Source organism: Cololabis saira, chromosome 2 (genome assembly GCF_033807715.1).
Source record: "Cololabis saira isolate AMF1-May2022 chromosome 2, fColSai1.1, whole genome shotgun sequence".
Lineage (NCBI taxonomy): Eukaryota > Metazoa > Chordata > Actinopteri > Beloniformes > Belonidae > Cololabis > Cololabis saira.
The window spans coordinates 4,153,660-4,176,516 of NC_084588.1; the positions used below are offsets into that span (position 1 = coordinate 4,153,660).

A 22,857-nucleotide genomic window follows, 5' to 3' on the forward strand; every position below is an offset into this window, starting at 1 on the left:
TTATGGTCCGCAAACTACGGTACTCTGAATCGGCTCAAATCCAGATGATTATTTCCAGCCTGACACACAAACACACACCTGTGTGTGCTGCGTCAGCTTCACTGGGAGATCGTCACTCCAACAGAAACAGAGATGCTGGACCACAAACATTCCTGCTGACTGAACTCACAGGAACCAGCTTCCAAACCAAACAGTCTGTGGTTCTGCCAAGCTACAAAAACATGTTCAGCTCAGTCCACAACACCGGGACCTGCAGTGACTTCACTTTTCCTCCAGCTATACCGGTCTGATTGGGATGAAGCTCCTCCTGTCTTCCTCGTCCTCTACGACTGGCGCTCACTGTCCATTACCTTGTAGCCAGTGCTACTACCACGCGGCTAACGTGTGGCTAAACTTGTCAGTTGGCATGTGTATTAATTAGCATTAGGGTTTCCACCTTTCAGAAATAGAAATAAGCGACACCCTGATTTCAGCAGTGCAGGCGCCAAAAAAAAAGGGACATCCCCAAAACGTCTAAACTGCATAGAAATGTGTTTATTTTATATGAAAAAACTGAATGCTTTGATTTAAAGTTTAAAGTGCTTTAATAGCATTGAACTTGCATGACTTTACAGACAGAGAACCATACTAGCAACTGAAATGCTATGTATGTCCACATCAGCCCAGATGTAGAATATAACCTACAGGTGAAGGTCGAGAAATTAGAATATGGTGTAAAAGTTAATTTATTTCAATAATTCAACTTAAAAGGTGAAACTAATATATTACCTAGTCTTATTACATGCAAAGCAGATATGTTAACACAATTATAAGAAATAAAGGCTTGAAATATCTCACTTTGAATGTAGTGGGAAATAATATATTTGCTTCAACTTTAGTTGAATTTACTACGAATGACATTTTGCAATATATTCAAATTCTCCAACCTTCACCTGTATATTATGACATCAATAAATAAGAGCATAATATGGGTCTGTATTGGTTCAATACGGAACGTAACTTTTAATTTCCAATTACGTAACGATTCTGTATTTCAAGGGACGGGTGGCAACGCTAGTTAGCATGTAGCTACTGCAGTTGGTTAGCTTGGGCTTTAGGATGCAGCCAACACCGTCGTCAGCTAGCCTGCGGCTAACACAACGTCAATGAGTATTTGGCCAACATGTCGGCTAACATGTGGCTAAACTTGTCAGTTGGCATGTGTATTGATTAGCATGTGGCTATTGCTGTTGGTTAGCACGGGCTTTAGCATGCAGCGTCGTTGGTTAGCACCAAGCGCCAACTATCTAACGTCCAGGTTGAGTCTGATGAGGAACTAATGGCACTTTTCCACTAGTACCAACTCAGCCCGACTCGGCTCTCCTCAGTTTGGTTCTTTCCCACTAGGGGTCTAACGTGCCGAGTAGATACTTTTTCTGTAACTACTCTGAGTACCGTATTTTCTGGACTATAAGCCGCTACTTTTTTCATAGGTTTTCAACCATGCGGCTTATACAAAGGTTATTCTATTCTGTGGATTTTTCTTCCACCACTCGGGGCGCTCTAACCGGAATTAGAATCAAAACTAAGACAAAATAAATGCAAAGAAGAATACGCTACTTCTTCTTTAGCAGATAGAAGTAGAAGCAGATTTCAAACAGATAAATAGATAAATAAATAGCGGTTATTTTCTCTTGGTTCTGTCCTGTTTTAATCAGCAAAGTTGCTGCCGTGTTAAAAGACACTGTTAGGAAAGATCTATTTAGGTACAAACATGTACATCATTTACAGTTCAAAATCCTTCTGTACATGTAGTAAATATCTAATCTAACAACAAATATCTGCGGCTTGCATATCTTTTTTTTTTTTTTTTTTAAATAGAGCGGATGCGGCTTATAGTCCAGAAAATACGGTAGTTACAGAAAAAGTATCTATTCGGCACGTCAGACCCCTAGTGGAAATGAATCAAACCGAGGCGAGTGGAGTCGAGCTGAGTAGGTACTAGTGGAAAAGTCCCATTACTGAACATTCCACCGGTATCTAACCTGGTTACCTTCTCATGTCGGCCTGAACTTACGGGCTGAGCGGCACCTTCTCCTCCTCCTCTGTTGCCACGGTGCCGTTGGCGGCCACGGGTGGGGGCAGCGGCGACCCTCTCTGAGATCCAGACGGACTGGAGGCAGAGCTGCTGGCTTCAGAAACCAGAGGGGACGAGGCCCGGCTGTCCAGCCCCTCGGTGGGGCTGCAGGAGGAGGGGGCGGGGGAGGTGGGGGAGGTGGTGGATGTGGGGGAGAGGATGGCGGAGGGCGGGGGCGAGGTGGACAGGAGATCCGGGAGGTTCTGACTGGAGGAGCGGCGACTCTTGCGTCCTTCCTGCTCGCTGGCCGCCAGCTTCCTCCTCTCCTTACGGAGGTGGGGGGAGGGGTCGTCGGCGTCGCCGTCCTCGTACCGCAGGGCCGTCTGGAGACACAAACATGGGTCTGAAACACCATCACTCACTACGTTTACATGCAGTCAAAATGGGGGTTATTGCTAATATTCCGGTTACTGAAACATTCAGAATATTCCGTTTACATGGTAATTAATCATTCAGAATATCTCCATCAAACCAGCGACGCACGGAGAACGTCATGACGCAATTACCGTCATTTCTGCTTCTTCTTCCTGTATCCAAATCTAAAACAACAACAATAACAGCAGCACGGAGGATAATGAACAGCCCAGTAGAAGTCGCCTTCTTTTGAGCTTTGGTTCTGGTTCTGACCCACCAGGACTTAACACTGTTCCTCGTTGCCTTCTTCATTAATGGAAGGCGAGAACGTGAAGAAATGGCAAATGGAGCCGGAGCTGTGCCTCCATATCCATGCTACCCGTTTCCACCAGAGCACCGGACACTCTGGATGAAGGTGCAGTCAGGACTCGTTGGAACGGGTAGTAATGATGGAGTTCACCCAAGCCGACTGGCGGGAGAATTTCCGTATGTCTTCCTGGACTCAAAAGACCAGGATTCCTTGCGAAAAGAACATGCGCAGAAAACAGATTCCTGTTCCGTTTGATGGGGATATTCCGTTTGGCGTTTACATGACCCAATATTCAGGTTTTAAAAGGAGTAACCCAGGGCTCATATTCGGGTTTTTAAAAACCGGAATATGAGCAAATTCTGGTTATTCAAAGGGGTTATTGGTGTTTACATGGCCGTGTAACCGGGTTATTGCCAATATTCCGGTTAGAAAATGGTTATTGACTGCATGTAAACGTAGTCACTGGTGCGGTAGTTCCGGGGGGCGGCGCTACCTCGTAGGCGGTGAACTGGGCCTTCAGGTCCGGCTCCGTCCCCTTGTTGCTCATGTGCTTGTGGATGATGGTCTCCATGCCCAGCTGCTCCAGGCAGTCCGTCACATCGTAGAACGAGTCCTGGTCCGGGAGCACGGCCAGCGTCTAGCACACACACACACACGCACAGATCAGTTTCATTATTTCATCGATCACCTCACTAATCTGTCGCTAACTCTTTTTAAAAAGGGGGACCGGAGAGTGTGTTCCAACTATAGGGGGATCAAACTTCTCAGCCTCCCCGGGAAAGTCTACGCCGGGGTACTGGAGAGGAGATTACGGCCGATAGTTGAACACTGGACCAGCTCTACACGCTCCACAGGGTGCTTGAGGGTTCATGGGAGTTTACCCAACCAGTCTACATGTGTTTTGTGGATCTGGAGAAGGCATTTGACCGTGTCCCTCGTGCCATTCTGTGGGGGGTCAGTGAATATGGGGTCCGGGGCATCTCTGCTAAGGATAAGCGGTGGAAAATGGATGGCGTGGTTTCAAGGAGGGGCTGGATCTTTGGACATTTCAACATTACTTTCTTACCTTATTGATGAGTGTCATGGCAAACATTAGCAGCTCCGTGTCGGCGCCATTCTTCTCCTCCAGGACATCCATAATGTAAGTCCACGGCTTCACACCTGCAACTCACACACGCACAAGCCTGAAGCCGTAACCATGGCAACCACTTTGATATTCTCACAGCAGCAACCCCATTGGGGAACGCTGACCATTATTCAGGAAGTAAACTTGGCGTTTACCTCTCTTTCCATCCACCATGTTGACGGCCTGGATGAGCAGAGGACTGTTGGACTCGGCGTACTCCACAAACACGATGAGCAGCTTCAGGGCCGTCTTCACCACCAGACGAGACTGGAACAGACACAAGTGTTCAGGGTCTGATCAGCAGAGGGTGCTGCAGCGCTGCAGGACCGGCCGAGGCCGCTGAGGCCGCTGCAGCCACCACAACCACCACCACGTCACCACAGCTCACATCAGCCTCTAGTGTGGGGTTTCTCTGGGTCTCAGCTGGGTTCCCCCACTACGGCAGTCTGGGGCCGATCTGAGGACGTGACAGTTCAGCGCTGTGAGGACTCACCAGACTTCCTGTGAGAGCGTAGAGCCACTGCACCGTCTCGTTGTGGTTTATCACCCCATTCATGCCGTCCACGAACAGCATTATCTGGCTGAGAGCTGAGGAGGGACAGAAAGATGGACAGATGGACCACGGATCAACAGACGACCGACAACATCAACTCTGAGGCCTGTTCTCCAGACTCCTGCACCATAATGTCTTACTGGAGTTTTTCAGCAACTGTAGGGCATATTGGAATAAGTTTGGAGCACGTGAGATTAGAGAGGCCCCCCCCCCCCAGAGTTTGAGAGGGTTGTGAGGACCAATGTTCAGATGGACTTCAGCGGTGTTGGTCACACCTGTGTCTAGGGATGGGAATTGATAACATTTTTAAGATTCCAATTCCATTTTTGATTCTGCTTAACTATTCGGTTCTTTATCGATTCCCTTATCGATTCTCATTTGGAAAAAAATGACAACAATGAGGCAAATGGCGTTAATATGATAGACAGCATTCGTTGGTTAATTAGTTCTTAGCAATATTATTAGCTAAGGACTAGCTAACGTTGCTGCTGCTGGGTTTAGAATTAGGCAGGGCGGCATTCCCTGCACCACCAACTTTAAATAAATAGATTTATTTATAGATGAAATCTGGACTGCAAGTCACTCCCCTCGGTGGGAAATCAAACGTGTTCCCCTGCTGGACGGTCTCAGGCCAGACTGATCACTGTGGATCGATGTAGTCAAAGTACGGAGGGGGGCGTTTCCACGGTTTCTTCGCCCTACTAAAAACAGCCAATCAAATGTCTTAAAAAATAATAATATGTGTGTATACATATGTATATACATACAGGACTGTCTCGGAAAATTAGAATACTGTGATTTTCTGTAATGCAATTACAAAAACAAAAATGTCATACATTCAAGATTCATTACAAATCAACTGAAATATTGCAAGCCTTTTATCATTATAATATTGCTGATCATGGCTTACAGCTTAAGAAAACTCTAATATCCTATCTCAAAAAATAAGAATATTCTGGGAATGTTAATCTTAAACTGTAAGCCGTGATCAGCAATATTAAAATAATAAAAGGCTTGCAATATTTCAGTTGATTTGTAATGAATCCAGAATGTAAATTGCATTACAGAAAATAAATTATCACAATATTCAAATTTTCTGAGACAGTCCTGTAAATATATATATATATATATATATATATATAAATAAAATGTGTGAAACCATTGCCCAGTTTAGTATAAAAATATAGATTTCTTTTATCTCACACACACACACACACACACACACACACACACACACACACACACACACACACACACACACACACACACACACACACACACACACACACACACACACACACACACACACACACACACACACACACACACACACACACACACACACACACACACACACACACACACACAAAATTATAGTTTGTATTTTACAATTAAGGCCAAAGGTTTCAGCTCTCAAATGTTTTTGTTGGGTTTCTTTTTCATTGTGCAGCTGACAGATTACAGGTCTGCTGGTGCAGTTCTCCTCAGTTTTCCAGAAACCCGTCTCCAGGTCTGAGAGGGTTAACAGGCCGGGCTGGGGGCGGGGCCAGAGCGGGGGGCGGGGTCTCACCTCTCAGGATGTAGTTCTGGTAGTTGTGGTCGGCCTCAGCTCCAACTTTAATGAAGCAGTTCAAACCTTCGGATGCCACAAACTCTGGAACCAGGTCTTTATCGTCCTGCAGAGACCAAAACCACGGATGGAACATGGACACATGTCAGAACTGGACACGCTACGCTGCAGCCCGGGCCTCGGAGCCCTGAGCCCGGTCTGCAAGGCAGCACCTCCTCACTCACACACAAGCTAACATGACACAACACATCAGCCAAAGGCTCAAAGAGACAATGATAATATGCCCACCACTGTACGCCGTGTCATTGCCTTTACCACTCTGCTGGCTAGACGCTGTATCCTTCTCAAATGGAAACATGCCTCCCCCCCAACACATGACCAATGGATACGAGATGTCTTACAATGCCTTCAGTTAGAAAAGTTAAGATTTTCATTGAAAGGATCCCTGAAACAGGTGACCCTTCCTCTTCCTTTCTATCATCTCAAATTTCTTCCCATCTTGCTATACTAATTTCCCATTCTTGTCTATGAAGCTGTTTTTCTTTTCGCCTTTTTTTTCCTTCTTTTGTTGTTCTGAGGTTGGTTTTTTTTATTTATTTATTTATTTATTTTTTTTATTATTATTATTTAACCAGTTTACTTATTCACTTTTTCCCCTTTATTAACTTATGATTCTATTTTTATTAACTTAGTAATTTTATTATGTGTGGCTCAACATACCTAGGGGCGAGGGTGGGGGGTGGGGGAGTGGGTAAAAGCTCACTATAAAAATGGAAAAAAAAATAATGTAAACAGGATTCGATGTGAAGATGGAGCACACCTCTTCTTTCAGTTTATTTTTCCTTTCTCAAGAGACTCCGATATATTGCGCTCCTTTTTTCTTTTTTTTCTCTTCTTGTTATTCACCTTTGTTATTATTATTTAATTGTTTTCCCTGATCAGCAAGCACCTGTACTGTATATAGTAATGTTCTACTCGCTTTGTTGCTCTTGTTATTGTCAGCTGGAAGGAGGCGGAGCTTCTGCACATGGGTCAATCAGATTTTCTTTTACTTTCTGGAAAGCAGCCGTGACTAAGGATTTAATCAGAAGGAGATCCTGGAGCAGCATGGCAGAGTGGAACTAGACTAGTATCAGTCTAGCTGTGTCACGTGTCTGTTGTAACAGCTCTTACAGTGATATTTCAGGTTTTTTCCCCCATCAACCTAATTGAATTTGTAAAGATACATACATTTTTACAGTTTAGACCTGCAACTCAAAGAAATCTTTCACCACTTTATAATACTTGCATCAAGGGCTGGGGATCCATTCAAATGCCAAGAATCGATTCGATTCCGATTATTAAGATTCAGAATCGATTATCATCCGATCCGATTGCGATTCAATTCCGATATTGATTTGGGTTAGTGTTATTAAAACTGTTTTTGGAGCTGTTGCATGAATTATATGACTGTGTATTTATGCAACATATTAATACCAGTATTATATTGAGATTAATCAGCAAGTATTGCAGCTAATGATGCTGTAAGGACCAATCAGCTCCCAGAATGATTATAGAACTGAAACAGAAACATCATGTGCGTCAGAATTACCAAACAGATCCAGGGAGGAAGACGGATGAAATCGGTTTTAGTTTTTCCCATTTTTGAGAATTTGGTTTTTAGCATTTTATGCAAATGTAACCCCAAGACAGTATATAAAGTAAAGAAATATAGACAATTTATGCAATTATAACTGAAAACTTTAATGTTTTCATACCTTTAAACATAAAGGCAAAAACATGGCACTAGTTATTCTCTTCCAACAAAACATTCCTTTTTTGGGCATAAACAAAAAAATACCAAAAGTTGGAATGTAATGATGAAAAAAAAAAATTGTTCTTTAGACATAGGAATCGATTTTTAGGAATTAATATGAGAATCAATTTAGAATCGGAAAATGCAATGGGGTGGGATTGTTTTGAAATGTATTGAAATGCATGTCAAATTGTATCTTGTACAATTTTAAAAAACTAAGAAAAAGACTTTGAACAAAAAAAAAAAGATTACCAGATCTACCCGTACCAACATTTTTTGAAAAGTGTTGCAAATGGATGTAAATGAACAAATGAAATGAAGTTGATGAGAGAAACATGAAATATGTTGGGTTCATGCTGCCAGCAAAGACATCAAAATTAAGCAGATGTGAGAAACTAGGGGTGGGTTAAAAATATCGATATATCGATATTTTATCGATATGCATGTGTAGGAAGGATTATCGATACATAAATCCAAGTATCGATTTAATTTTTTTTTTTTTTTTTTTTTTTTTTTTTAATCCCTATTTTTTACCCCATTTTATCACCCAGTGCTCCTACCTAAGTCAGTCCTGGGCTTTGCTCCATCTACCAACCCCGGGAGGCCCTGCACTGAGCTCAAGTCTCCTCTTTACTTGAGGAGTGAGCAGGCCGCTTCTTTTCACCAGGCAGGGTGGGGTTTCTCTGGCCGGACGTGGCGCGTGGAAGGATCACGTTATTCCCTTATTGTAACCAGAATATCGATATCATATCGAATCGGAAATCGTATCGTCTTGGCACCTAGTGTATCGGAATCGTATGGTATCGGGAGGTCAGTGATGATACCCAGCTCTATGAGAAACGTCCATATTGTTTTTAATTGGAGGTTGGCAGAGAGGAGGACGTGTCTTGCAGAGCTCCAGAGGAGCGTTGAGACGTTACCTGGAAGAGCTGCTTGAGGGAGAAGAGCGAGCGCCGGAGCTCTGGGCCGTGGGAGTTGTACAGCTTCTCTGAAACACAAGGACAAGACACAGGAAGTTAACGCACCAGCTCATCAATGCATGCAACAGGACGTCATGTTCCCAACATCCAGATCACAGCATCTTACTGACTCTACGTTAGGATCAGATGGCATTCCAGATAGAGATCCACCAATTGATCGGCAACCGATCGGTACCGGCCGATAATGCCCCTATCGGTTTAGATCGGAGATCGGAAAATAATAGTTCAAATCAGGCCAATCTGATGATGTTTACAACAACAACCTGCTGCCTGGGTGTGTGTTCCCACATCTGAGACCCAGGTCTCCTAAGGGAGCTTGACCGGCCTCACCGGTATGGGAGATTAACAATGTCCGAAAAGGACAACACATTTGCAGTTTGCAAGCTCTGTGCAAAGGAGATACCCCGAGGATGAATGTTATAAAAGAATGTCAACACAATGAAGCTGATAAGACATTTGAAAGTTTCTCAAGTCAAGGATTATATAAAGAACAGGAGCGTGCAGCAACGCCGCTAACTCACCTAATAATAATTAAAAAAAAGAACTACATCGTAAGTCACTAGTGACATGTGGAATTCTAGTGTGAAGAGTTTTGCTTCACTCACAAGAGTTTCCTCACACGCGGCCGATGCTATTGCTAAAGCCTTGGCAAAGCTTAATAATTCATAATTCATTTTTTATTTTAAGATGTATTCCTTTTTCCTCAGGAAAACTAAGGTCTATAGTTAACAACTTGTATCAACTGTAAACAGAGTGACATGTCTACTGTTGTCTGTGTTGTACACATTTATTACCCCAGGAAAGCTTAAGTTAATAAGCTACATGAGTGTAAATCATCTCTAAGAGTCTCTAGAGGGTGAAATATTGCACATTGCCTCCGCCTGAAATAAAACAGTGGTCAATTCATGATACTTTTTAATCTCCTAATGTTTATACCTAATAATACAATGTGAAGTGTTGTGTACATGAGACAACAATAGTGAAGAATTCATGGATTTCAGGCTGTGATCAGTGATCTGCAATATCGTGATGGGCAGATACTGCTTTTGGAGATTGAATGATCGGTGCATTTCTAGTTCCAGACTCTTTTCCTGCTCCTTCTGTCTCTGGAGCTGCTGACACGGTCTCTATGTCGTTGAGGGTTATGAAACATCTGTGGCCTGTCTCACTAACAGCAGGGTTATCTTCTGTTGCAGTGATTTGTGACTGAACTACGTGAAATGAGATCCAAGACTGGAAATAAAGCATTTCCTGTTTGTTTGTTCCTCCGGTCAACAACTCTGAGTCACTCTGAACTCCAGGGAACAAAGAGGCTTTTAAAGTAAGAACCAGAATGATGATGAGGACAAGCAGAAATATCCAGTAAGCCAGTAAGACGAGCTGTGTTTAAGGGCATAGCTAATGGGGATCCTTACAAATAAACAAATATTTGCTCTTTAGAAGCTGGACACATGTCCATCAACTCAAACCTCCTCCTCACCTCTGAGAAACCATCCCAGATACTCCAGATAACCTGAAGCCAGAGGAGGACGACGGACGTTTACAAGGAACCGACTCCAGGGCTCAAATAACCACAAATGAGGATATGAAACCGAAATAAACATGAATGCACAGTCTGTAACCATGGGACGTCGTCACGGTAACGGGGAGTCATGGGTTGCTTTGACAAAGTTGACTTTAAATGAGATCAGCCTGGAAGAGCGGGACAAATGCAGAAACTGCTTCTGTCTAGTCGTCCCAGGCCACGAATCGGCTTCAGGCCTGGCCACGCCCACCTGGCTTAGCCACGCCCACCTGGCTATCAGCTTGATTATTTTATTATTTCCAGTAAAATGCAGTGTAATTAATACCTAACGGAATAATAATATTACCATTAGTCTTTGTTTTTATTTTTTATCATGATATCGTACTAACTGCTGAAATGGGCGTAGCAGAAGCTAGCACTTAGCGAGTTAGCTGGGGAGACACAAATGCTCACTCGGTTGAAATATTCATATTTCCACTAACATAGTGTATATATATTTATGTTTCTTGTTTCTCATTGTGTTGTAAACAGTCTTTGTTTACATAGTCTTTGCATGTGTGCACTTTTATGGAGCTGCTGCCTAATCTCATTGTACCAGTATAATGATAATAAAGGCTTTCTATTCTATTCACACACAGTTACACAGACATACACACCTGCTCACTCACCTACACACTCACTCCACAGTTTTGGGGGACAGATAAACGCAGTATTCTAGCTTTGATTCAGTCTCAGGGACCTGAAATGGTTGCTGTTTGTGTCTCTGCTTGTTCTCGTGTTTGTTTTTGCTCTTACAGATCTCCAAGGCTTGTGTGCTCGTTGTGCGTTTCCCTGTGTTTTAGACTACCAGCGGATGTCACCCCCCACCCCGACCAACAAGAAAACTCATCCGCTGCTGGTTCTGGTGGTTCACTGATCCTTCTGGGGAGGTTTCATGCCACCTTTGCTTCAACCCGGCTGCTCTAGTGTCTGCTTTTCCTGCGGCGCTGGTGAAACTGTTGTTGGAGCTGTGTGTTGTTTATTGTGCAGTAAACAGGATGTTGGATCGGTGTATTTAACTCTCATCCAAACATGCCAGTCACCATGAAGAGGGTGCGTGAGCAGGCGCTGGGGTTTTCGAGTGGCCGTGTGAAACGCTGAGGCTGCTGGGAACAACATGGTGACACGGCAGCACAGACAGCAGCAAGGCTTGCTCACTTCCAACAGATATGTGACGTTACATCGTCCACATTTCACTGGACCGCGGGAGATTCTCAGAACCGAGATGCCCAATTAACAAGCCGTCGAGAAGAATGCTGAGCCATGGCAGCCTTTCAATCAAACTAATTCATTTCCCTTTTGGGATTACGTCTGCTACCTCAAGAACACATCTTTGTGTCTGCAGGACGTAATGATGCCTGAAAGTCCTTGTCAGCGGTATCCTCCATACTGTGATACTTGTAGGCGCTGTGAGAAGGAATGGAAACACGACTTTCTTACCCTGGATTCACACTGAAAGCGCCACATAGGCGTCCGGTTGCCATTCATTGTCTATGAAAGCGCACTGGGATTGGAGGCATCGGAGTCGTCCAGAGCGTCAATTTGAAGTATAAAAATCTCAACTTTATGCAAATGAGCAGCGTTGACGCCGAGGCAGCGTCCAATCACAGACCAGGATTCCCCAAATGAGAAGCCTCAATGCAGATTGTACTTTCATGTTCACACAAACGTTCACTCATTCACATGCGTACAGGGCTGTGCACTAACACACTTATTTTATCAGGAATTAATATATTTCATCCAGCAAACTGACATTTTTCCTGATTTGACTGCCGTTTTTACCTGAACTGATCACGTGAAACAGTAACTGATGGTTGAGGAGCTGTATGGTCCCAACGATTTTATTTGCTACATTGATCCAACACAAAATAATTAAAAACCGCGCTTATTAATCACAAAACACAGTTTAAACAATATGACCAAATCCGCTCCGACCCGGTGTGTCAGTGTTCACTGCAGACAGACTGCAGCTTCACCAGGACCAACGATGATGGTTGATGTTGATCCAGGACCAACCTGGTTAAGGAGCATCAAACTCACTCTTATCTACGCGGAAATAACGCTAAAATATAAAGAAGGCTTCCCAAAGTGTGATCCATGGTGAAATAGTATCGCAAGCAGCACGATGCAGGAATCCTGAACGACCATAGGCGATTTTTGACACTTTTGGCGTGAATCCAGGGTTAGGAATGTGTTGCAGGTCTGAGCTCCTCACTGCAGTAGATCTGTTTGGACTTGGTATGTGTCTGCAGGATCCTGCAGGCCTCTGAGGTGAAACGTTATTACCTCCATCTGAGACGAAGGAATCAAAAGTCTGACAGATGAGGAGTGGAAGAGGTCTGAAGTAACGAGAGTGAGGCGGGTTAGAGAGCTGCAGCTGAATCGCTGACAGATGGGCCACAGAGTTCCTGTCAGTGACCACAGGACGGAAGAACAACCATGGAGGATGTCCTGACGGCCACGAGGGAACAAAGACACCATCAAGACACAAAAATGTGTCAGTGTGACAGGAAAAACAACAAAAGATGGAGGCTGAAACACACTAGCGCACCGGGACTCTGCCCTGATTGATCTGTTGACACCAATACTTAAGTGTTATCAGGACTATGGCCTAATCAGTCTTATCTTAAAGGGGACCTATTATGAAAAACACTTTTTTTCTTGCTTTAACATATAGTGGTCTCCCCTCAGCCTGCCAACTCAGAGGAGGAGGAAAGCAACCAAATTCTGCAGTGTCTGTACAGCCGCCCGGATGAGCCGTCCAGTGTCATGTGGATCTACGAACCAATAAGATTCTGCACATTTTCGTTACGTAACCAAAATGCAAACCACGCCCACAACTATAAAACCGGGTAACTGCATGAGCGTCCGACTATCGTAGCACTGTGACATCAGACGCTCTCTGTCCATCTCCCTCCAGCAGCTGCCACTTTATTGAGGTTTTTGTAGTGAAATGAGGAGGAATCATAGAGATAACTTCTCATTTCAACTAACTGGATCAGCCGTTCCTCTTCCATGACTGTTTCCTACAGCGCTTTCAACCGGCTTTCAAGGCGAGCGACAGGAAGAAGATAGAAGCAGGGCGTCCGACAAATGTTCAGCTCAAAACGGCCAGTTAGGACAGTCCAATAGAAACTAAAGCAATGGAATTGATTTTGTCGCTGACGCTCACTCGCATCGCATGCATGACATGGTGTAAAGGCTGATTTATGGTTCCGCGTTACACCAACGCAGAGCCTACGGCGTAGGGTACGGTGTGGGTCGATTTAACGCAGAACCATAATTCAGGCTTAACTCCGCCGGCCGGAACTCCCGCCATTTTTTCGTAGCGGTGTATCGCGTCATTCAGGCAGCCAATCAGCACAGAGCCTCATTATCATAGCCCCGCCCACTCAGGATCCCACATAGAGAATGAGGTTAGAAACGGTAAAGATAAAGACACGGCCCAGAGGCTGAATTTCTAATTTATATAGAAAAACAATCAAAGGCTAGTTTTTAAGACATTCAAGGCCTGTTTAAAATAGACATTAAATGCCATAATAGGTCCCTTTAAAGCTACTTTGGCTTGTTGTGCTGTTAACTGTACTAACACTGCACCACAACCTGCTCAGAGCTGGACACCAAACGGTCCAAAGCCCACAGGCTGCGCCCTCATCGCCGGGAGGGGAGCTGGGAGCTGTTGGGGAACCAGGAGCCGTTGGGGAACCAGGAGCCGTTGGGGAACAGGGAGCTGGTGGGGAACCGGGAGCTGGTGGGGAACCGGGAGCTGGTGGGGAACAGGGAGCTGGTGGGGAACCGGGAGCTGGTGGGGAACCGGGAGCTGGTGGGGAACCGGGAGCTGGTGGGGAACCGGGAGCTGGTGGGGAACAGGGAGCTGGTGGGGAACAGGGAGCTGGTGGGGAACCGGGAGCTGGTGGGGAACCGGGAGCTGGTGGGGAACCGGGAGCTGGTGGGGAACAGGGAGCTGGTGGGGAACAGGGAGCTGGTGGGGAACCGGGAGCTGGTGGGGAACCGGGAGCTGGTGGGGAACAGGGAGCTGGTGGGGAACAGGGAGCTGGTGGGGAACAGGGAGCTGGTGGGGAACCGGGAGCTGGTGGGGAACCGGGAGCTGCACCTGTGTGGTCTGGTGGGGAACCGGGAGCTGGTGGGGAACCAGATGGGAGCACTGCAGTCACACCTGCTGGCAGGTAAAAGATACCCTCTTGCCGCTCAGAGACCATGACTCAAGGCGACGTTAACGGCTGCCAGCATTGGTTTTACTGCAACAGCCGCAAGGTCGCGGATTATCAAGAGCTATAAGTGTTTTACAGGGCCAACACACACACACACACACACACACACACACACACACACAGCTGTTTCATTCCTCCGTCATGACTGCAGTCCCGCTCTGAGATTGAAAGATTCATGTTGCTGCTTCAGTGAACAGGAGACACAATAAACCAGTTGGACCAGTAAGACTTGCACAAAAACAAATGACTGAACCTTCAAGCTGCTGCGGTCTGACTCCCCAACCATTTCCTCTCCTGAAGACTTAGTCACAGAAAGTGTTAGTTTATAATGTCAACACAAAAGCAGCAGGGGAAACACCTTTTCTGCATGTGTTCACCAACAACACTGTACTGAGGTTTGTTTCCGTGGGAACAGCTGATGAAGCTCGGAATCCCCTCTCCTGTGCCTCGGCCTCAGTTGCTCTCAGCATCCAGACCACACAGGTGCAGAGAGCGCCTGCAGCCACTAGGAGCGTCCAGAGTTACAGCGCAGTCTCTCGTTGACTCGTCTCTCTGGATACGTCGCCTGGTTCGTCACTCGGATTGGTCGTAGCGCTAACCAGCCGTTTGAGCCTTAACCCCTGGATGGGAAGGAACTATGGGTCGTTTGGACTTGGCGTGACAGAACAGCTGACCTCCCATGCCATGTAAACATTTGTGCAAGTTTTCCTCTCTGCTTATGATCACACAGACTTTGTCATTACATAATAATAATATTAATTCTGGCTGGTATCCAGCTGAACTTCTGAGGATTTAAAGGTTTAAAGCTGTTGCTGTGAAAACATCACAAACATTCACCGGACAGAGGGATCAAGCTCCAATAAACAGAAATGTGATGAACAGCTGATTCATCTTCCGCCTGTGGTCAGCCGCTGCCGTGCGCGGACTGAAAACGCTCTGCAGTCGCTCTGCCACCACTTCCACTCCAGAGCCACAACCGGGTTGACATCAGCACTACTGCGCTGTGACGGCTGCACACGGACTCAGGAGACGCTTCAAGCTCTGCAGGAATGCAGGTGAACAGGACCAGGGAGTCTGCTCCACAATCTGTCCACCTTAAACACTCCACCTTAACTCCTCAACAGAAGTGAAATCACTCCTATTTATAGAGCACTTACAAAGCATGGCAGGCACGTAGCGAGCCTGTTGTGTTTCTAGGGTTGCGTGGAAAAGAAAGTAGTCCCTCGATCAGACCTCCAGTTTTATGCATCGGCAGAGAAAATCTACCTTCAAATTTGGTAAATATGACCTCAGATGAAAAGGCACCATGTCTCACACCATTTTAATATTCTGTTGCCCTTAAGATGTTTTTCACAGTGAAATAATGAGGGACAAATGATTGTTGCTGTATAATTACATGTCAAAAACATGTATTTATACACTCCAACATGGTTCCTGCCTTACTCCTCCATGGTTCCTTTAACACACCTGATTCTAATTAATCATCATCATCATCAGCTTGTCATCCAGGGCTGCACAATTCTGTTAATGACACAGTCACTTGTATCATGGTGCAACGAAGCAGGGAAACATCTAAAACCTGTAGGGACACCAGCCCTCGAGGACCAGGATTGCCCACCCCTGAACTAGTCCTTTCATCGAAACCGTCAAACAAAGGTCGGGGAGTTCTCTGCACTTTCTAACCCAGAGTCTGATTTCACCACCGAAACAACGTGTGAAGTTGGATGTTCTGCAAACGTCCACCAGCAGCTCTGCAGCTCCTCTGGTAGCCACAGAAAACTTTGATTGACACACAGTGGGCGTGTTCCCATCAGCAACCAGGGCAACATGGCAGAGCACCGGAGGAGAGTTCCTCTGTCTGAGAGGAACAACGTCTTTCTGATTCAGCTTCTGTCCCTCCCCTTTGTTTTTGTCCTGCTGATCTTTGTCGATCCTCTTCACGTACAGAATGATCGCTGGGATCAGAGTGAATGCAGCAGGAAATCAGGATGGGTTCCTGTTTATCCTGCACACACAGGAAGTAGCTCTGATAAACGCTGTGCGGTATTTCCTGTTAGTGTCACTGGCGACTCAGCGGAAGAACCGGGCTGAGGGCTTTGTTTAGAGGAACAACCTTCATCAAGACTTCAGCCAGACTGACCGGTCCGGTCTTCACCAGAGAAGCTGGGATGGGGGTCTGGAAGGCCGGTTCTAGAAAATGATGACTAGGGCTGCATCTCAGATCAGAGGGGGTGCACATGCCTGGCACCTTATTCAACACTAAATTATGCATTTTCCCATAATTTCAAGTGAAATGATACTAGCAAAACAAGAATATTTAAAGTGTATTTCATATGCTACTAAATGTAGCATTTTCTTTGTTCTGCAGCAATATTGCTGCAATAGCAATATTGCTGCATTCATTCATTCATTCATTCATTCATTCATTATCTTACCCGCTTTATCCCTTGCGGGGTCACGGGGGTCTGCTGGAGCCTATCCCAGCTCATTTTTAGGTGAGAGGCAGGGGATACACCCTGGACAGATCACCAGTCCATCACAGGGCCACATATAGACACACAAACCATGCTCACAACCACACTCACGCTCACACCTACGGGCAATTTTAGAGTCATCAATTAACCTAATATGCATGTTTTTGGACTGTGGGAGGAAGCCGGAGTACCCGGAGAGAACCCACGCGAGCACGGGGAGAACATGCAAACTCCACACAGAAAGGCCCCTGCCAGGGCCTGGGAGTCGAACCGGGGACCTTCTTGCTGTGAGGCAACAGTGCTAACCACTAAGCCACCGTGCTGCCCAATATTGCTGCATTACAAAGAAAATGCTACATTTAGTCTGGGCTACCTCACCCATCAGACAATCTAGCAACAGATGTTTCTTACCCTGAAGATAAAACATAGCAACAAAAATAAATATAACCATAAATCTACAGGACTGTCTCAAAAAATTAGAATATTGTGATTTTCTGTAATGCAATTACAAAAACAAAAATGTCATACATTCTGGGTTCATTACAAATCAACTGAAATATAGCAAGCCTTTTATTATTTTAATATTGCTGATCATGGCTTACAGTTTAAGAAAACTCAAATATCCTATCTCAAAAAATTAGAATATTGTGGGAATCTTAATCTTAAACTGTAAACCATAATCAGCAATATTAAAATAATAAAAGGCTTGCAATATTTGAGTTGATTTGTAATGAATCCAGAATGTATGACATTTTTGTTTTTTTAAATTGCTTTACAGAAAATTAAGGACTTTATCACAATATTCTAATTTTCTGAGACAGTCCAGTAAACTTGCTGGCGTGGTTGTGCTTGAACCACTTCTGAATATCCATGGTTACTTTGTGTTAACGGAGCAGCAGAGAGCAGCATCTTGCTGGTGCAGGAAACTGCTGGAAGCAGATGAGTGACGGACACTGAAGGCTGATTTATGGTTCCACGTTGCACCAACGCAGAGCTTACAGGGTAGGATACGCGGGAACGTGAACGTACGGTGTGCGTCGCCGCGGACCCTACGCCGAAACCATAAATCAGGCTTAACGCGCGCATTTGTCAGTTTTCTTTTCGTCTTTTCCACTGAGCATGCAAACACATAAACTGAGGGTGCAATGCCGATGCACCCTCGTAGAACCGGGCCTGGGGGTCTGCAGTGGTCGGGCAGGTTCCTGGGGATCCTGGGACTCTTTTACTACAAGTATCTGATGTTTATGAGGAGCAGCTGCTGCGATGGCAGGTCTGGCTGCTTTCCTGCTGAACACACTCCTCCATAAATAAGCTACAGGCTACGACAACAAACAACTCGCATCCCAAACGCTTCTCACAGGTCTTAAAATATCCGGAGCTGGAAGCCTGAGAAGAGACAAAGCTGGTCTACGTTCCCTAGCCGGATCAAAGAGTCTGGAGTTCAAATAAAGGTTGATCTGGAAAAATAAACCTGGCTAGCTCACAGAAACCTAGTGGTGGCTAGCTGAGCTAGCAGGACTCACGAGAGAGAACTCCTGGATCCTGGACATTCTGACTCAACTGTTCATGTTAGAGTAGGAAGTAGAAGTAGGAACTACTGGCAGATGCTGGGAACCCCCCAGGAACCTGTGGTCCTGGTGGGGGGCCGTGGTCTCCGGACCAGGACCAGAGGCCGGACAGATGAACCTGCAGGATGGGTCGTACATCTGGGCTGGTGCTGGTCCCCCGGGTCACCCGGGGCCGTGCCGGTCTCGCTTGGTTCCTGCATCACTCCAACATGGTTCCTGCATCATTCTCACTCCAACATGGTTCCTGCATCACTCCTCACTCCAACATGGTTCCTGCATCACTCCTCACTCCAACATGGTTCCTGCATCACTCCTCACTCCAACATGGTTCCTGCATCACTCCTCACTCCAACATGGTTCCTGCATCACTCCTCACTCCAACATGGTTCCTGCATCACTCCTCACTCCAACATGGTTCCTGCATCACTCCTCACTCCAACATGGTTCCTGCATCACTCCTCACTCCAACATGGTCCCTGCATCACTCCTCACTCCAACATGGTCCCTGCATCACTCCTCACTCCAACATGGTTCCTGCATCACTCCTCACTCCAACATGGTTCCTGCATCACTCCTCACTCCAACATGGTTCCTGCATCACTCCTCACTCCAACATGGTTCCTGCATCATTCTCACTCCAACATGGTTCTTGCATCACTCCTCACTCCAACATGGTTCCTGCATCACTCCTCACTCCAACATGGTTCCTGCATCACTCCTCACTCCAACATGGTTCCTGCATCATTCTCACTCCAACATGGTTCCTGCATCACTCCTCACTCCAACATGGTTCCTGCATCACTCCTCACTCCAACATGGTTCCTGCATCACTCCTCACTCCAACATGGTTCCTGCATCACTCCTCACTCCAACATGGTTCCTGCATCACTCCTCACTCCAACATGGTTCCTGCATCACTCCTCACTCCAACATGGTTCCTGCATCACTCCTCACTCCAACATGGTTCCTGCATCACTCCTCACTCCAACATGGTTCCTGCATCACTCCTCACTCCAACATGGTTCCTGCATCACTCCTCACTCCAACATGGTTCCTGCATCATTCTCACTCCAACATGGTTCCTGCATCACTCCTCACTCCAACATGGTCCCTGCATCCTTCTCACTCCAACATGGTTCCTGCATCATTCTCACTCCAACAGGGTTCCTGCATCACTCCAACATGGTTCCTGCATCACTCCTCACTCCAACATGGTTCCTGCATCACTCCTCACTCCAACATGGTTCCTGCATCACTCCTCACTCCAACATGGTTCCTGCATCATTCTCATTCCAACATGGTTCCTGCATCACTCCTCACTCCAACATGGTTCTTGCATCACTCCTCACTCCAACATGGTTCCTGCATCATTCTCACTCCAACATGGTTCCTGCATCACTCCTCACTCCAACATGGTTCCTGCATCACTCCTCACTCCAACATGGTTCCTGCATCACTCCTCACTCCAACATGGTTCCTGCATCACTCCTCACTCCAACATGGTTCCTGCATCACTCCTCAATCCAACATGGTTCCTGCATCACTCCTCACTCCAACATGGTTCCTGCATCCTTCTCACTCCAACATGGTTCCTGCATCATTCTCACTCCAACATGGTTCCTGCATCACTCCTCACTCCAACATGGTTCCTGCATCCTTCTCACTCCAACATGGTTCCTGCATCATTCTCACTCCAACATGGTTCCTGCATCACTCCTCACTCCAACAGGGTTCCTGCATCACTCCTCAATCCAACATGGTTCCTGCATCACTCCTCACTCCAACATGGTTCCCGCATCACTCCTCACTCCAACATGGTTCCTGCATCACTCCTCACTCCAACATGGTTCCTGCATCATTCTCACTCCAACATGGTTCCTGCATCACTCCTCACTCCAACAGGGTTCCTGCATCACTCCTCAATCCAACATGGTTCCTGCATCACTCCTCACTCCAACATGGTTCCTGCATCACTCCTCACTCCAACATGGTTCCTGCATCACTCCTCACTCCAACATGGTTCCTGCATCATTCTCACTCCAACATGGTTCCTGCATCACTCCTCACTCCAACATGGTTCTTGCATCACTCCTCACTCCAACATGGTTCCTGCATCATTCTCACTCCAACATGGTTCCTGCATCACTCCTCACTCCAACATGGTTCCTGCATCACTCCTCACTCCAACATGGTTCCTGCATCACTCCTCACTCCAACATGGTTCCTGCATCACTCCTCACTCCAACATGGTTCCTGCATCACTCCTCACTCCAACATGGTTCCTGCATCACTCCTCACTCCAACATGGTTCCTGCATCCTTCTCACTCCAACATGGTTCCTGCATCATTCTCACTCCAACATGGTTCCTGCATCACTCCTCACTCCAACATGGTTCCTGCATCACTCCTCACTCCAACAGGGTTCCTGCATCACTCCTCAATCCAACATGGTTCCTGCATCACTCCTCACTCCAACATGGTTCCTGCATCCTTCTCACTCCAACATGGTTCCTGCATCATTCTCACTCCAACATGGTTCCTGCATCACTCCTCACTCCAACAGGGTTCCTGCATCACTCCTCAATCCAACATGGTTCCTGCATCACTCCTCACTCCAACATGGTTCCTGCATCACTCCTCACTCCAACATGGTTCCTGCATCACTCCTCACTCCAACATGGTTCCTGCATCACTCCTCACTCCAACAGGGTTCCTGCATCACTCCTCAATCCAACATGGTTCCTGCATCACTCCTCACTCCAACATGGTTCCTGCATCACTCCTCACTCCAACATGGTTCCTGCATCACTCCTCACTCCAACATGGTTCCTGCCTCACTCCTCCCACACAGACGGACATGGTTGCTCCCTCACTGCAGCCCGACGCCGGTTGAGTCCCGGCCGTCTCAGACGGTCTGGCAGGAACCAGCGGGTCTGGCAGGAACCAGCGGCTCCACAGCTCGCAGGGATCTTTGTCATAGTTGTGGTTTCAGGTTGTGCAGCTGCTCCCAGCTCCGTTTCTACTGCCCTCTCATGCTGAGCTGACACGTGCAGCCTGCAGCTTTGAGTTGCTCAGATAAACAAGCGTCAGAACGCAGAGCTGGAGCTAGGATTGTGTGGGTGGAGCGGCTTCACCTCTGTCCTCCATCCTGTTTGTTTATGAACTTCGGACTAAAGTCAGTGATGCTTCACGTCTGACTAATGGCGCTTTTCCACTAGTACCTACTCAGCCCGACTCCACTCACCTCGGTTTGGTTCTTTTCCACTAGGTGTCTAACGTGCAGAGTAGATACTTTTCTGTAACTATTCTGCCGAGGTTCTAAGCTGCTGAGTCGGCTGTTTCTGACATCATCACTACAGGCCACCGATTGGTCGGGGGTTGGAGTCAGACGTCTGAGTCAGGAGGAGGAAATCAGAGAAAGAGACTCTGACGGATTCTTGTTCATTTTATTCAACCAGCAATGGCAGCAAAAGTCTGTTTCATGATCCAACTCTGAGGGTCAGATGTTCATAAACCTGGTGCTGAGGAGAGAATTAAAAAGATCTAGACGGAGATAAGGAACGACCAGATCTACCAGGAGCTCTGTCTCTTCATAGCTGCTCACGGCTTCAGCTGACTTTTCAGCAGCGCAGAGACAAACTAAATTAAAAAGCGTCGCCGCTTGAAGCTTCTTTCACTCTCATTTTTTAACTTTGAACACAAGCCACAGACCCAGCAGCACATCTATCATCTCCTCCAGGTTCTACATCTTCATCACACAATTGAATACGTCACAGCAGCTTCTCCTACTTCTGCTCCAGGTGCTGGATTGTTATGGAAAAGAAACCAGGCCAAGTTGAGTAGAGCCGAGCTGAGATGAGTCGAGCCGAATAGGTACTAGTGGAAAAGCGCCATAAGTAGACCGATAGAGGTGATGAGGCATTGTGACACCGTGGCTGACGTGAAACTCCAGCTTTCTACCCCCTGCAGGGGCGACACCTTGGAACTGGCTTCAACACAGACTTGAACCACGGGAATGCCATATGACGAAGTTCCTGACTGACTGATATGTTAATACCAACTCATTTGGCCACAGACTTGAACCACGAGAACACCCTATGGGATAATTTACAACTTAGTAACATTCATGCCAAATGCTCGATAACGGCATTTGGCCACAGATCACATCTGACTGTAAATTGCTTTTCGTCTCTCACTTGGCTTGTTTATTCCTGC

At 46.3% G+C, this 22,857-nt stretch overlaps 1 protein-coding gene across 6 annotated transcripts in view; it reads right to left on the reverse strand.

Moving 5' to 3' along the window:
- Positions 1-22,857, reverse strand: part of fhod1 (formin homology 2 domain containing 1) — a 73,473-nt gene that overhangs the window by 33,028 nt on the left and 17,588 nt on the right. For all 6 annotated transcript variants that reach the window (XM_061736330.1, XM_061736321.1, XM_061736313.1 and 3 more), the window contains exons 4-10: positions 8,745-8,812; positions 6,030-6,135; positions 4,400-4,494; positions 4,062-4,173; positions 3,847-3,941; positions 3,274-3,417; positions 2,057-2,439 (exon numbers count right to left, since the gene is read on the reverse strand). In XM_061736330.1, the coding sequence (XP_061592314.1) occupies positions 2,057-2,439; positions 3,274-3,417; positions 3,847-3,941; positions 4,062-4,173; positions 4,400-4,494; positions 6,030-6,135; positions 8,745-8,812 (1,003 nt within the window). The remainder of the gene's footprint in view (positions 1-2,056; positions 2,440-3,273; positions 3,418-3,846; positions 3,942-4,061; positions 4,174-4,399; positions 4,495-6,029; positions 6,136-8,744; positions 8,813-22,857) is intronic.